Source organism: Erithacus rubecula (assembly GCF_903797595.1).
Source record: "Erithacus rubecula genome assembly, chromosome: 1".
NCBI classification, from domain to species: Eukaryota; Metazoa; Chordata; class Aves; order Passeriformes; family Muscicapidae; genus Erithacus; species Erithacus rubecula.
Window position 1 is genome coordinate 29,762,066 of NC_136658.1, and position 17,588 is coordinate 29,779,653.

General features: G+C 39.0%; 1 protein-coding gene across 4 annotated transcripts in view; it reads right to left on the bottom strand.

The window, feature by feature from the left end:
• The window catches only part of TENM4 (teneurin transmembrane protein 4), a 587,508-nt gene that overhangs the window by 175,952 nt on the left and 393,968 nt on the right, over window positions 1-17,588 (bottom strand). For 3 of the 4 annotated variants that reach the window (XM_079300958.1, XM_079300960.1, XM_079300959.1), the window contains one exon: window positions 818-988. The exons of the other annotated variant lie outside the window; for it this stretch is intronic. In XM_079300958.1, the coding sequence (XP_079157084.1) occupies window positions 818-988 (171 nt within the window). The remainder of the gene's footprint in view (window positions 1-817; window positions 989-17,588) is intronic. 4 annotated transcript variants of the gene reach the window in all.

Sequence of the window (17,588 nt, forward strand, 5' to 3'; positions counted from 1 at the left end):
AAGAACAGTAGTATACATGTTATCTGCCCCAAAAAACTTCCAGCAAAATAACTATCAAAAATAGTCTATTATTTGAATTTTATTGGAATCTCATAATTATATACAAAGAAGCTTGACCACAAACAAAAAAGTTTTCTGAAAATTTGTGTTTCTCATTTCTCCAGCTATGCCTGGGGGGTATAAGCCTTTGCACAGCTTACGAGTACTTTTAGCAGTGGTGTCTCTAAAAAAAGAACACAATGATGTAAAGCTGCTGAATAAGGTGCTGCTGAATTGAGGACCCATAAGCTCCTTCTGATTTCTGTCAACACCGTGATACTTTGTGGAGACTAGGCCTTTTATGTGGATACTTTTACAAAGCTATGTCCAACTCGGGAGTGCCAAAACTTACAGTGTAATAGCTCTTACTAAGTATTCTGGTCCTGAAAACATTTGCTAAATGGCAACAAATAGTCAAACTCAAACATTTTTGTAGTGCTGTAGAGGAAGCTTGATCCAGTGCTCCAGGAATAATTTAATTTTCAAGAGACAATGTTTTCCCATGAAAACAGCCACTCAAGGCAGGGTTTTCATGCTGGCTTTCTGTAGTCTGTGAGAATGCCTTGAATGTGTGGAGAAGGTTTCACACAGTTAGTGGACATCAGAGGGGCATGAAACTTAGAAACGTATGGAAACAGGACTGACAACTACTAGCTCTAGACATGAAAAGACTGGAAAAGCACCTGCTGACGGCAGCACTGAGGGTAATGAACATGAGATTGGACGGCTGGAGTTCAGAGGCAGACAGAGGACTCACAACATGGACACACAACCATACCTTCACTGGTTCCTTTGCCTTTCCTGTCAGGTAACTCTAACCCTGTGCCCCCCGAAGGATATAAGGAGACGTCGGTTGGCACTGGCCAACTGCTGGCTGTGTCTTCCGTGATCTCATACATCTGCCCCTCCATCGGCTGCAGGTGCCAGTTTAGGCCAAACAGGTGCATGGCTGTGGTGAGCAATGAGAAAAGTCATCTTTTCTGTTTGGGAGAGTTTCAGAACTACAGGGGCACTTTCTCTTTCTAAACCCTCACTCCAGTGCGTGATTAGTGGTCATTGCTTTAGGACAAGAATGGGATTAATGTAATTAGACAGCCCCTGCTGCTTCTACCATACCAGCTCCCTAGGTCTTTCCACCCATTTAAACTTGATTTAGATCACCTGTAACAATCCACTCTGCTGCTTCCAGCAGGACCACTCCTGACTCATGGTTTCCAGATAACCAGGCACAGTGTTTCACAAAGCCCCCAAGGCTTGGGTGACAATGCAATGAACACAGAAATACAAGGAGTATTATTTCTTAACATACCAATAAATCCTAGGGAACTGCACTCCAGTTTGTTTTGCCATATTCACAGTGTATTATATAGGTTTTCTTTTTTTTTTTTTTTTACTCAGAAGCCCTTAGAGATATCTCTGACAGCTTTTCCTGATTAAGACCAAGTAAAAACTGAGGCAATTCAAGATCCATCTTGCACACATGCCTTTGTGCTCTGCATCACAAATGTGACTATATCTGAGCATTCCTTCGTACAACTCAGCCTCTTCTATTCAGATCAAAGACATATCCTTGAGAACTGAAAATGAGCAGCACCATTTAGATTTGTGTGATAGGAGGGCAAATCTCTCTGTAGGTTTCTGGGCCATGCAAAGTCATCCAGGGCACATGTGAATCTATTTCAAGGCATTACATAAAGACAACTGAAGTTAAGGAACAAGACAGACTACCTAAAAAGCAAACACATGTATGAAGAGTATGGAAATCATATGCTTATACAACTAATACTTGCCCCTTGCAAATATAAAGCAAAAAAACGTGGCTTCTGGCTTACCATATCAGCTCTTCCATCCCCAACATAAACATTTCATACTCAATCAGTATCCAGCTTAGCTTCAGGCTCTACACAGCTAAATGATCTGATATTTACTACATTTGGAATGACATTTCTTTTTTAAGGAAAGCCTTGATATTTTACACTGTAATTTCTCCAAGAAACTATACAATGGCACTAACATCACAGCCATTTAGTATAAACAAAACCAGCAAAGAAACAGAGCATTTTCATGGCCTCCAATTCTCTTTTATTCACAAATATATACCTGAGATTGGCAACCATTGTTAGGGACAAGTGGTTAGTTTATTTAAACCTGTGCATCAGAAACAATCTTTACAAGAGGATTGAAAAGTAATCTGAGTAGCTCTCTGAAGACAGCATGTTTAGGCTATTTAGCAAATATGTGATTTTTTTCCACTTCAGTCTCAATTAGGTCACCTATCATTTACTAACATAAACAAGGCTGTCTCTGCAACACTACGATTTCACAAAACATGAGTGCAAAATTCTTTTTTTACCATGTAAATGGGGACTGTGTTTGTTAACAATCTTGTCCATTAGGAAAAAAAATACGCTCCTTAAACTCCCACACAACAAGGAAGGTCTCCTGAGGACCTGTTCAACACTTGTTTTTATACAGGTAAGTATACCAAGAAGGAATGTTAGCAACACTACTGGTAATTTAACCAGGGTACTTTAGGCAGAGAGACAAGTATTTTCATCTAAAAGGGATATATTTACTTGGCAGAGAAACTGTGCAATTGTAAAGAGGAAATCAGACCATAAACAAGGAATCTGCATTAAGCATTTGGCACTGCTATGCTTGCATAGTATCTTTGTGTTTGTACAGCCCTCATCATCAAGAGTGCCTGGGCACTTCATTGCTATTAACCTCATAAAACCTCATCAGGTAGGAATCTGCTTTTTTTCTACTGCACAGAAAAAGGAAGGAGAACTACAGTATATTAAAGGACTAACTCAATTCACTTGTTTGGGCATTAAAATGCAATTGTGTGTTAATTCACTTAACTTACTCTATGCTTACAGGGTGACAACCTCTAAGGCATTTCATGCAGCCTTCTGCCAGCAGTTTTGTTCTAAGCCCAGTACTGGATGCTATCTTTTAATTCCATCCAGGCTGGACCTCTCCAAGGATCAGTGTTACCCAGGTGCTGCAGAGCTGCTACAGAGCTCAATGGTTAGATGCTCTGAGCACACAAGTTCCTATGTTTAACATGGGACATTTATAGTTACGTAGATGTTTGTAGTTCCAAGCAGAATGGAAACTGCACTCTTCACTCCTCCAAACTCAGAGAATCCTAGACAGCAGTCAGGCCTAAAATTCTGCTGGCCCTAAGTGCTTAACACCAGCTCCATCTCTCAGATGTCTTCATGTTAGAATGACCTGCATGAGTTTATACTGGACATCCCTAGTTTAGGCAGGAACTGAGCCAGGGACTTGCTTTCTTTGTAACACCATTTGACTTGCTCTGTCCTTTGGACATTGCAGCCTAAGTGCCACACAGATTTTTTGGAACACATTGCAAGGCCATTGTTTCCCCCAAAAGGCCATTGCCGCTTCTCCTCTCCTTAGGAGGAATTTCTAATTGTAGATCATTATTTACTGCAAGCAAATAAAGGTGAAAAACTCAACATTGCTTTGGGTGCATTGGGAAAACTATGAACATTACTTCCAGGCATTAAAATTAATTTAAAATACCTGAGAGGAAATGTCTTAACAAGTGATCATCTTGCTTCAGTGTTAACAAGAGAACTGGCACCCTGGAAGTGCTACAGTTTTTCTGCACATTATCTCTCCACTTAAGCAAGTGGATCAACCATTCCATGTCATCATTCAATTCTCAATGTCTCAAAAAGTATCTTACAATGTCCCAAAATTGAAAAATATGACAGAATGATCTGTAACATAGATACTATGTTATGACACAAAGTTAAAAGACTTGTACTAATGTGAACTTTTGTCCTTTGCTAGTAGATTTTTGTCTAAAGCAAAAAGCTTCTTGTCTTGAGCATCAAACAGATCACAGAATGGTTTGGCTTGGAAGGGACCTTAAAGACCATCTACTTTCAACCCCACTGCCATAGGCAGGGACACCTTGCACTAGACCAGGTTGCTCAGAGCCCCATCCAACCTGGCCTTCAGCACTGCCAGGGATGGGGCAGCCACAGCTTCTCTGGGCAGTCTGTGACAGTGCCTCATCATCCTGATAATAAAAAGTTCATAACATCTAATCTAAATCTATTATCTTTTAATTTAACACTATTATGGCTTTGTCCTGTCACTACAGATCTTGGTAAAACATCTCTCCACATCTTTCTTATAAACCTCCTTTTTAAGTATTGAAAGGCTGTAAGAAGGTCTCCAATGATAAGCCATGAGAATGAGAACTATGCACACCATGCATAAGGAAATGCAGAGTGCTGAAAACCAGAATTATTTGAATAGCATTTTGATTATCAAGTAGCTTAAAAAAATTCAGAAGACAGTGTAAAAACTCAGAGCTACTGCTCTATTCAGGATTTCTGATTTGATCTTTCTAAACACAAAATAAAAGCCTATATAAATATCCCCACTCATATGGCAAACACACATCATGTAATTTCTCCTATAGGTAGGCAATAACCATAAAAGCCAACCTGAAACAAGAACAAAGAGTCTAATTTACCATGGAAACACACTTTTGTAGCAGTTATGTTATGAGGATGTCACCTGATAAGTGATTTCATTACTATATTCCAAATACCAGTAGAGTCTGATTGGCAACCTGGTGGAAGATTCATTTCTTCTCTTGCTCTAACTTCCACAGTGGTGCTAAAAAACCAAGTAGTAACAGTAGGACAGTGGATATTTTGGGTCTTTGCATCACAGTGGGATGTGTAAAGCTGTTGTTGCACACAGTTCTGTTTAAAGATTTTAGGAATCAACTTTGTTCCATGCTAAATTGATGCAAAGTTCTTTCTCACAGAAAAAAAAAAAAAAAAAAACAACAAAGGACCATAATCATGGAAAAGCCCTGGATGAGAGGTATAATCATATATTTTGAAGTGTTAATGTTCCTGAAAGTGAAATAAAGCTGTAAAATGAGATTCCTGATGTTTTTAGTCTCTGGGTCAATGGAACCCACTGTGGACATTTTCTCTGACTCTTTTTTCATCCCCTGCTCAGCTAGATACAAGATCTTGCTGACAGAGTGAATGCCCTCCTAAAAGCCCCCATGTCCTTCTCCCTCTCCCACATGATGCTCAATAGATTTTCAGATATTGAAGGCTCCCCATGTATTAAAAGAGCACTCTGCAATTAACAATCATTAAAGTGTACACTTTTGTTAAATACCATGTAGCTTTCACTACCTAGGAAGCTCCATGACAGGCTATTTGCAGAAGCTTTGGTTATAAACCCCATGGAGAAGAACACTCTTTTGTCTGCCTTCTCCTGGAATGAAAACAATACTTAGGGGAAACCCTGCATGCTCTCTGGGCTGTTTCACCACCACCAACTTAAATGATATAAAGGCATCTGGGGCCTCTGGCCCATTATGCTCCTGTTTTGACTTTAAAGCTTTGACTTGTATGACCTTTCCCCTGTAGCTAAGTGCTAGCAAAAGGTGCCCTGAAACTTGCTGAATGGGTGACAGAATTTTCTGTGGCAGTGCAAATCACCTTATCCTTAGTCCTAAGTCACCTGTGGCTGCCTTCTTGGTGGAAAAAAAATGGACATCAAACTCCAGTCTCTTCTGGGTTTGATTTTTCTTTGAAGAGTTCAGCATTTCAACCATGCCAGTGTGAAATGGCTGTTCTTTTGCTGGACTCAGATTCACTGCAGCAAAGAAAATTTGCAAACACTTAAGCATCAGCTGAGTTATTTAAGGAAATAAATCAAAGTTCATAATGGTGGAACCAAGTATTTAGGATCATAATTCTTCTGATTTTAACGTATTATCTCTTCCTATATTGCATTATTCCTACTCCATATCTACTTGTGGATGCCATAATCAGCATCAGCAGATGCTGTAAAGCCAAATAAATAGGAACATTCTTTCCAAGTTTCTTTTGAAGGCACTCAGGCTTTTGAGTACCTTTGTATTAGTACCACTTGCTTATGAGACAACAAAACACTAAAGTCAAAACAACTTACTCAGCAGAGCAGAGAACAAAGGAAGTACACCCAGCATTTAGAATGAAAAAAGAGAAACAAAGATAGTAATTCACATGGTCAACAAAATGGACATCTCTCAGGACAGGATGATGGAGAGAAGGAGTTAGCAGGGAGAGGCAGATGATTGTGATAGATCACAGGGAGAAGAAAAGACAAGACATGCTTACTGAAGCATATGAGACCCCCAGAAACCACACCAGTCAGCAAAAAATTGAAAAACAAACTGCTGGCCCTTTATTAGCTTGTTGCTTTGCCCAAAGCAGCAAGCTAAGTGTAATAAATAACCAAACCAATCAATTATGATGTTTGGAATTAAGGCTACAGCTGAAGCCACCAGCTGCTTCCACAATGTTTGTTAAAAGCATTCTCACAGCAGCTCACAGGCTCTGCTGCTTCCTTCTCCCCTGCCCTCTCAGGGCTAAGCCCTGCAGGTACCACAGCTGGCCTGGTGATTCCTCACCCAGGCAAAGCTGCTACAGAAACAAAGGAATGAATAAAATATCAACTGTTTTCCAGCTAACAACTGGCCTTGCCCTGAACAATGAAAAACAATGAACAAAACATGTTAATGATCCCTACCTGAGCCTGGACCTAGAGCAAGTGCAGGGGTAAAGGGCATAAAGGCAAGACAGGAAATCTTTTGGGATTCTCATCTGAAAACCCCAGAAAACTTTGTGCTAAGAATATATCTATATATATATTTATATGAGAATCTATATTTATATGAATCTATATCTATATGCATCTATATTTATATGAGAATATATGCCCATATATGTCAGTATATTTGCTTAAATAACACAGGGGAGGGCACAGACTTTGGAAAAGTGAAGTTTCTCTGCACAGCCACTCCACCCTCCCCAGCTCAGCTTCCTGGCACTGGGCTCCATCTGGAGAAGTTTGGCTTTGCTGGTCCACTACAAGCACCCCACTGAACTGCTGACAGCTAAGCCTAAGCCAAGACAAGCCAAAAGGCCAATCCTGGGAGGGAGAAGGGTTTTCCAAAGCCTCCCACTGCAGCATGGGGAAAAGAAGAAAATGGAAAACACTGTGTGAGAAGGAATAAATGAGGAGGACTGATGCCACAGTGGACAAGAACAAAAATGAAAAAGGGGAGGAAGGTGAGAAAAATATGGAATGAGAGAAACTGAGAAAAAGAAGGTTAGAATAGAGCAAAGGTAAGTTCAACAAAAAAGTATAAGGGATTTGGAATAGGAAAAACAGCTGAAGCTCAGTCAGTGGTTGAGAAGACATTTTTACAGCTTGTTTCCTTGCTCTCCCCTCCTTGTGAGGAAACAAGCATAAGGTATGTGGTGGTTACATATTCCTCTTTAACCTTCATGTTTAGTCAAGATTTACAATAACATGCTCTCCAAAATGATACCTGAGTTTTGCTTTTTTGTCCTAATTGAGAAAATGCTGAATCCCATCACTGAATTACCCAGGGTTAATTTTAATTCAAGTAAATGTATTGCTTTTACTCCTGTCTCTGGAAGAAACTTGACTGTAATTATCTGGATAACTGTCTCTACACTGAAATCATATGATTTTTGTATAAGTGGTAGAATTGACTGTTGCAGAATTAACAGTATTTTTGTGACACCCAGTGTTATGAAAAGGAGCCCTTCAGCATGCAATAATCATTGGTTTATCAAACTTCAATAAATCAAGGAAGATTAAGAAGAATGGGAACAGTAAAACAAACAATAAAGAAATAAATCAAACAGTTTTTCTCTTACACTGCTGTTCCATTTCAGTGCTGGCCCAGACTTCTGTGTCCCAGCATGGTAGAACACACGAGTCAAAGGCTGAAGTGGCTCTATGGCCTTACTGGTGTAGGAAGAGGGCAAAAAGCTGGATGCAGCATATACTATCTGCTCTACTTGTTTGTATGGTCAAGTACTGGACTAGACAGACCCAAGCTGCTGTTCATCTAAGAGCATGGGGACACTTCTGAGTATTGCAGTGATTTAATACCCAAAGAATAGTTCACAGATCTGGAATTGAGATCTAGTATCCTGACTAACGATCCTAGTGGTTTGCAGTATGATGAATTCACATCATTTACACATACATACCCAGCTCACTCAGCCAGGCACCATGGGGCAAGGAGAGAGGGATTCCTGCAAGGCCACTTTCTCTGTGGACTTCAGCAGTTACCTTGTGACCAAAAACTGTACAACACTCTGTGTCATTCCTAGTGTCTGAAATTATTTTCTAGACAGAAATGCTTTCCATCTGTGGCTTAAAACTCTCACTCAGGAAATGGAAAACCTGCCTTCATAAATCATCTTTTGCCCACATGAATGAGAATTTGCACACCAGGACAGGACTGCAGTCATGTGGGAACAGAGAATCCTGCATACCAGGCTCTCCACAGCACAGACAGATTAGAGCTGCTGTGCAGTTAGAAATGTAAAATTAACAGGTCACAAAGGAATGGAGTCCAAAAGGCAGCTTGATTACATGTTGTTTAAGTGAAGACTCTAAGCCTGCAGCTGGGAGGTCCCGTGGCTCTGCTTCCTGCCTGTTGATTTATCTGACACAGGACAATAGTTAAGAAAAATAAAAGAAGGCACCAGGAGGGACATTTAGGGTAATGCTCACTATTGTAAATTCTCCAATTGCCTCCCCTCCTAACTGCTCAATGATCCACCTTCAATGAGAAAAAAGGATTTTCAAGCCTCCTTCACAGTTTGTGGTTAAAGACACTTTGCTGGGCTGGGATGCAATTGCTTAATCTAAGACAATTTGTATCCACCCATCTCAGGGTTAAGGGTGGAAGGATTTTGCTGATAAAACATAGATGTATCGGTGTTGTGTTCGTTTGTGGGACTGTTTTAGGACCTCAAGTGTCATAAAATATGAGTTAGGTGCTTTCACAGCCAGCTCAGTACTAACACATGCTATGGGATACATCTAGCAGTTCCTGGGACCCCACCTTGCTGCCTGACTATTGCTTCACACTTAAACTAAGCAAGTACCAAAAGTGGTTCTTTTGGAGACAATTCACGTTTTCTCCTTCACTCAATCAGAATCACCACATGCAAAGGAAGAATACAAATGATAGAGAGCTTCCTACCTCTTAAAAATTTGCCATCAGGTGGGAACTGCATCTCGAGAAAACAAAGCATTGTGCTAATCACCTGAAATCCTGCCACAAATACATTTACTTGCTTTAACACTAACTAGTTATTCTTTGACCCCTCCTGATTGAAGAAGAGCTGTATCCATGATTTCCACGACAGAAGCAGATGGTCTACCAAATAGCATTAGCAAGAATCTTAAGAGAACACTTTATATTTTAATTTAGTTCCCAATTGTTCTTAATAAGGAAGAAGAAAGGCTTCCAGCTGAAGCACCACATTTCTTTGAAACCTTCAAGGAAGTGACTAGAAAGGCATGTTATAAAATGAAGCAGTTAAACTCAATGTTTGTTCAATGCAAAGAGTCAGCACTTCCTATTCAATGTCTTCCTAATTGCCCCTGAGGATCAAAGTCTTTTGAATGATTGCCTGTCCCTTCAAATCATTAATAGATGATCACTGGCCCCTCCAGTGCTACAGTAGCTTGTAATTTCTTGCAGGAAAGGGAAAATGCAATCTTAAATGGGTATATTTAAATATTTTTATGCATATTTAAAGGAGGATTTTTTTAAAGTGTTAACCTATAGAAAAAAAAATAGACATACAAGTGGCAAGGCTTATCTGAGGAGCTGACTATTTAAATATCTTTGGTAGTTTCCTTTAAATTTGCACCAATTTGAAATAGAAAAGGAAGTGGAACAGTGGTCAGCAGCGTTTGGCTGCTATCAGGCAGCCTACTGCAACAAATAAACTTATTTCAGCCCTCAAAGTTCTAATAAATTCAGTATAAAACATGGTCTTTCTCAGTAAAATAATATTTTGCCTTCTAGATATCCTTTCTGGCAGAGACCATATTAAAACAAATATTACTGAGATGATATTTCTTCAAGATCAAAGTCAATTACAAGATGGTCCCACTGTACCTCTAAATGGAGTTTTAATTTGTGTATATAATATTAGAAATAATGGTTTTCCCATTGGGGCATTCACTTCAATTAGAGAAATGAGGACAGGCAGCTCTACCAGAGGGCCTCTTATCCTGTATTTACTAAAATTCTGGGCTAGCCTGTTGTGGACAGTATAATTTTACAAATTCCCTTTCATTACACACATATAAACTGTGAGGTTCTAATTAAAAATGGTGTAATTTGCACAGGTAAATACACAAGATCTCACATGCTTCCTTCCTTGTTATCTCAACTAGACATCTTTCAGAAAACCTGCCTTCCAAAAAGTAACACAATAAGTGTTGCCTAAAGTCTAAACAACAGAGTTTGCTGTGCAGAAGTCACAAAATATATCTCTCTTCTTCTAAAACCCCATCACAACAGTGGTGGGATCAGAGTTTAAATCAAATATCCCATTTTAAGCATGAAGATCTAAGTATTGCTGTAGAATTTGATGTGTGAGCTATCTCTCAGGTGGCTGCCTTCTCATCTGTCCTTCTGAACACGAACATGATGTTATTATAGCAAGACGAGTAAATGTCTTTGAGACCACTGCTTGTGTTTTAATCCTAAAATCAGCTGAAAACGGCATAACTGTTATTAGTCACTAAGCACATTCTAAAAGCACCAGAACCCCAGTTGGGCTGTGCTAGCTGATGTAAGAAAAATTAACAAAATGACCATCTCAGAATCCCTTGATGTCCAAAGCACACGTGTAACTTGAGCTTTACTCAATCTAAGTAAATCTAGTGACTTCAAGAGGATGATGGAGGTTTTTCAAGCTCAGAACAGAATTTACACATTTTGTAGATCTGGGCCAGAGTGCTCATCAACATTGTCAAAACTGAGCTTTAAAGCAGAATCCTATCAGCCATGCAGCCATGAGCCTGCTGGAAGATATATGTAGAAAATTTAACTGTACATGTGTTCAGGAGCATTTTGTTGTTTTAGCTGCTTTGAATGAAAAAAGCACATGTTTAAAGCAGGTTAAGAATGTTTTAATTTATTTTCTAGTTTTTCTTTACCAGAAAAACAAACACTGTTCCAATTTGGAGAGGGATTTTTTTTTTCCCTGTACAAAAGCTTGGCAAATGGATACAAATGCACAGTCTGAGAAAGCCGATAAAGTGGGTGACACAGCACAATTAACTACACAATAATTTTTGTTCTGTCCAGAGACCATGAGAAAAATCCAGCACAATACTTTCAGGTGCTATAAATCTAAATGAATGGTACACATCAGTGTGAAAAGCTCTCTCAATAACAAAACTTAACACAACCTGATGATTTGTTCCCTTAGACTTACAACTAAATCCAGCACACAGAATAAGGCAAGTGCTACTAAGTGCAACCCACAGTGTTCTAGAAAGAACCACGGCCATATTTATATTTAATTTTACCTAAAAAAGCATTTGCTAAAAAACCCTAAAGTTTGCCAAGTCAACTACTCAAAAATGAGCAAAGAACAGAATTAAGATTGCTTTTGTGATTTTACATCAGCCCCGTATGCATGTGTACTCTGTAATAGCCTTTAATTCCCTCATCACAGGCTATTTTTTTCCACTGGCCCAATGCTGAGCAGAACAATTGCACAGAAATTACCACTCAGCCCTGGCAACTCCAGCATTGTAGCACGTTCAATTGCTTTCTAGGGATGCCATATGTGCAGTCTGCTTGGTAGCAGTAGGAGGGGGTTGGAAAGGGAAGGAATACACTTTGCATAGACAATTTGCTACTGCAGTCTAACTAGGTTCCTACTGAGCATGTGTGAACTCAGATTTTCTAGTTCTGTGGTAGCCAGCTTGGGGTGGACCAGAGATGTGATAAAGTACACACCATTACTTGTTTTCTCCAATTAAAAAAAAAAAAAAAAGAGGTGTCACTATTCTTCACTACCTCAGTACTTCTGCAATAGAAATAGAAAACAACAGTAGATCCAACAGCAGAATTTTGCCTAAATGAGTGACCACATCAGCTGGTGGATCCAGATCCCTACTCTTACATATATTTAGAGTATAGAATCAAAGAATCATTAAAGTTAGAAAAGCTTCCAAGATCATCAAGTCCAATCACTAACCCAGCACTGACATGTTCACCATAAAACCACATCTCCATCTGCCACATCATGTGCCTTTTGAACACTTCCAAACACGGTGATTTCACCATGGACAGCCTATTCCACTGCTTGACAACCCTTTCAATGAAGGAATCTTTCCTAATATCCAATCTAAACCTCTCATGGTGTTTAACTTATGGATACTTCCTCTGGTCCTGTCAACTGGCTGCCTGGGTGAAAAGGCCAATCCCCCACCTGGCTCCAATCTCCTTTCAGGGAGTTGTAGAGAGATGTAAGGTCCCCTTGAACCTTCTTTTCCCCAGACTGAACACCCCCAACTCCCTTCAGCTACTTAACATCAGACTCATGCTGCAGCCTTTCCTCACCTCTGTTGCCCATCTCTGGACATGCTCCATCCACCACCTCAATGTCTTTCCTGTAATAAGAGGCCCAAATGTTCCCTTGTGATAACTTAGGCCATGATAATTTTGGTTCATCATTAAATACAAATGTATCAAAGCGCTTACAAAGCACTTTGCCCTTGCATCCCCAAAGACTAAGATGATAGTAGTGAATTGAACAGTACTAAGCAGTGAAACTTGATAGTCTGCAACATTTATTTGTTAGAAAGAACTCTACCGTGGTACTGCTTTTGGTGAGCCAATACTTTCTGAATTCCTGTGCATTGTTCATCTAGCAAGGACCAGAGATAATTCTTAATAGATAGTTTGGGTCTGAGTACCCATAAGAGTTTAACAGTAGAGAAATGTATCCCTTCTGCAGCAGCTGGGTATCTAGAATGATCCCATGTACATGTTCCACAATCTGGAGTAGCTCATGATACAGACTGGCTAGGGAAGGTGTACTAAAATAAATAAATTGTTGTTAATCACCAAGATTAATGCTGTTTGGAACATCATTATGCTTAGATTGAAGGATTTTTTTTTTAAACCAAAAGCCTTAAGAAACTCTTTTGATGCTTGATTTCATTATAATTTCTGCCATAATTAAAAGGGATTCTGCTCCATTGATACTTCAATTAGATTTTCTTTTGAAATACTTAGGGTAAGCATACCCATCATCTCTGCAAACTGCCTGCTTCTGCTTTGCTTTTTAAAGAGTCTCTTTGCATAATGAAGTGATGCTGCAGTTGTACTGGGCAAGCAAGGTGAGGTGCTGCTGCTGTGTCACCTGCTGCTGTGTCACCTCCTACCATATTTGAAAACAGCCAACATATCCTGTTCTCATCATGAGTGCAACAGGAACAGGCTTGGAAGTTAAGGTATGACAAAATCAAATAGCGAGGAAGATAGGAAAAGCTGGAGATGATGGGAGAGTTTATAGGTCAGCACAGAAACACAAAGATTCAACAACCACTGTCTACAGAGTACCAGATCCTACTGCCTCAAAGGAAAGTATGTAAGTGGTCCTTTTATAGCTTGTAAGTTTCAGCATAAACAGTGGTTTGAAATCTTGACAAACAGGAAAAGAATGGATTTGACTTTCTAGTCATTATTTTACAGGTCATCTAGGATGTCACCTGGGCAGTATACTTAACAACATCTCACCCTATAAAGATGTCTATAGCTTAACATCGTTCAATTTTAACTACAGGTAAAAACCTCAGAGAATGCATTGCTGCACACTTTCAATAGAAATGTATGAGCTGGCTGCAAAGCAGGCTTTGAAGCCATCTTTTAATTTATGCTAGAAAAGGATGGGAGAGAAACACTGAACTATAACTGAGGAGCATTTTTCACTGTCAGTGACATCCCTAATTGAGATTACTCTGTGACTAGTTACCCATAAAAATGTTTGGTATTTAAAAACATGGGAAAAAAGCCCATTACAGGAAACAATTCTTTCTGTCTCCACTTAACTGCAATTAAATTACATTATTTCACACTAATTAGTATGAAATAAAAACATGGACTCAAGGAGAACTCCTTCCACGAGACATATAAACATCCGTAAAACTGATTCTTTTTCAGCATCTGTGTGCAAAGGTCAATCTAAGTTGTGAAATAAAGATTATAGCAGTGCATCTGTGCCACTGTCATAAAGACAAGGTCAGCACTTCTGGAATCAGCCTGCTGTTATTTTCTTTTCTGGGGGCTTACAGCAACTATAAAACCTCACTAAAAGCAACTGATAAAAGCTTATGGGTTGAGAGCCCATATCTTACCATTTAATAAAACCAGATGGAATGACATTAATCTCTTCTTGTATTAAAGATTCTTAATTTTACAGAAGGATCAGACATCTAAAGGGCCAACTAATGCATGGTTTCATGGCACACTGATGTAGAGTCCCAGATCAGATGGAGTCCTGTGGATCCACAGCCACAACCTGCTTTCGACTGGTTAAATAATCAGTTTTATTGGTGGTCTGCTGCTGAATGGAACTCATTCTTCCAATGATCCCACAATGATGAAAGAGGATCAGACTTTGACAAAAGGACCTCTTCAATCAGTGTCAAAACAAAACAATAAGCAGAAATGAAAAAAGTAATATATTAAAGGTAGAACAATAGGGAAATGGAAAGTAATCTATATAAATCTAAAGCCTCTAAAGGAGAGAGGCGAAAAGAAGCTGAGGACACCAAGAAAAAATACATGCCTTGAAAAAATCCACAGAACAATAGAACTTTTTTTTAAGTGTACTGAAACCTAGCAAAATGAGCAGCAATATTGACGGAGATAGGGAAATTCCTAGTAACTTGTAGTAAAGATTGAAGTGTTCAGTAAGAATTTTTGTTCTAGTATTTTGAAAATAACTACAATAATGCAACCATTTAACAAGAAATAAGTTTTTTTTCCAGTCCATTAATAACAAGGAATTATACTGAACTACATCTATTTAAGGACAAACATTTTTAAATGTGCAGGCTCATTTAACTTGTACCCAGTAAAGAAGAAAGAATCTGACTCACTGATTAACACTGAATCATCTACCAAGAAATTAGAACAGGATAATTGCTATACAAATATTTAAGAATACAAATATTAAGAAGGGAAAAAGACAGGATGCAAGTCACTTGGTTTGGGTAGTCTGATATCTATTATAGACAAAATATAGAATTGAACTTATAGAAAATAAAGAAAGTGAATGTATAGTATCTCAGTCCAACCATATTGCTTTTCCAAAAAACAGATCTTAAGAAACAGTTACACATTCTTTGACAAGATTACAGTTTAGTAAGACATTTGATTTAATTTGATGTGATTAAACAACCATGCATTTTTTCAGGGTATAAAAACATGCATACATATATTTAAAAACTAACTGAAAGACATTAAGATTATTATTATTGCTGGTGAATAACAATCAAGCTACAATTTCTTGTGAAGTTCAACAGCTGATAGCTGTTGAAATTATTCAACTTTTGCATCAGTGTTATGTAAGTAAATATAAAATCATGGATCACTAAACATGTAGATGACTCAAATACTTCAAGTGAGAAATACAATGACGAGGGCAGAACAGAAAAACAGAAGACCAGGGCAGTAACTAAATTTGAATGATTCAAACAAAGTGTCAATGGTCAGCCTATAGACTTTGGATAATGGACTGCAAACTATGTCCATGAGATGGGACACAGGCAACTGGAAAGCAGAGAGACCAAATGACTTAAGGAGTAAGCACAAGAACATGCTGTACAACAATATCCTAATGTAACTTTCATAGCCCAGAAAGACCTAATGAGACGCTTACACATGTAAGTTGTGAAAAAGCCAGCTGAAGTAGGTATGTGACTTACCTATGTAAAACAGGTAGAGTAAGAAGCTGGATTTGCTGTGCTTCAATGTGCAAAGAGGTCAGCCTGCACAATGTGATAGTTTATGAATATAACATATTGTAAACTGAGAAAATAATTTTAAGTTAGACTTATGGGAATCCTTAGGCTTCTTTCTGCCTCCAATAAACACTGAATTAGCAGAGAGAAGATGTAAACTTCATCAGTATATTTATCACTGTAGACTCTGAAGATGTACTAACCACTTTGCAAAGCAGAAATTTTGCTGCCAAATTCAGAACATATTGTCATCACATGGAATATCTACATTTTAGTACTTCCCAATTTCCACAGATGGGGTAAGTCTGGCAAAATTTGCAGTATCTTCTGCTCTACTTTTCCAGTAATATTTTCTTGCAGCAGCATATCTCCTTTGAGTCCAGAAAGGGAAACAAAGCTGGTGAAGGGTCTAGAGAGCATGTCCTATGAAGAGTGGATGAGGGAGCAGGGGGTGTTTAATCTGGAGAAAAGGAGACTCAGATGGGGACCTTATTGCTCTTTACAGCCACCTGAAAGGAGCCTGCAGCCAGGTGGGGGTCAGCTTCTTCACCCAGGCAACACATGACAGGACAAGAGGACACGGTCTTAAGCTCTGTCAGAGGAGTTTTAGGTTAGACAACCAGAAGAATTCCTTCATGGAAAGGGTTGTTAAGCATTGGAATGGACTGCCCAGGGAGATGGTGGAGTCACCATGCCTGGAGGTGCTCAAGAAACAACTTGATGTGGCACTTTATGCTGAAGTTTATTTGACATTGTCATGTTCCACTGAAGGTTGGACACAATGACCTTAGAAGTCTTTTCCAGCCTAAGTGATTCTGTGAGTCTTTCAAAAGCATATCTATCAAGATGTATTTTTCTAATCACAACACTTTTAATGTCAGGTTACAGATCTTATTCAGATGGAAACAGTGAATGCTTTTTAATGGAGCTTCTAGGTAAGGTTTTTAACACCCATCTGAACGAATTGATCTTCACAAGAATAACTTTAAAGTGGCACCTTGTACCTCTATCTCCTTTATTTTACAGCACAATAGTGGATAAATCACTTGTACTTCCTTCGCTGCAAATGATAAAGCTAAGAGTAGCTGCTATCCAAACATACACTGGAAAATCCAAAGTGAAAAAAAAAAATGTACACAATCACCTAATAATACAAAGAGCTCTTCCTGACTTTGCAGGTGATAGAAAATAAAAGATCTACTTTATAATTCATACCACCATGTACTTAAAGCTGCAGCAAAAGACAACAAACCAGGCAGAAATGTAAGACTGAATGTAACCCACTGTGTTTTTAATTTACACAGAATCCTAGGATGCCTTGGGTTGGAAGAGACCCTAAAAAAAAAAGGCCATCTAGTTCCAACCACCCTGCCATGGGCAGGCACACCTACCACCAGACCAGGTTGCTCAAAGCCCCATCCAACCTGGCCTTGAACACTGCCAGGGATGGGGCATCCACATCTCTAGAAAACCATGCCAGTGCCTCACCACTCTCACAATGAAGAATTGCTTCCCAGTATCTATGTAAACCTACTCTCTTTCAGTTTAAGGCCATTGATTTAATTTTGTGTCTTTCTCGTTTCTCTGATAATTACTCTCCATGTATGCATGCATGTTGAGAGGGAGGTGGGATAATGCCAGTAAAGAGGTGG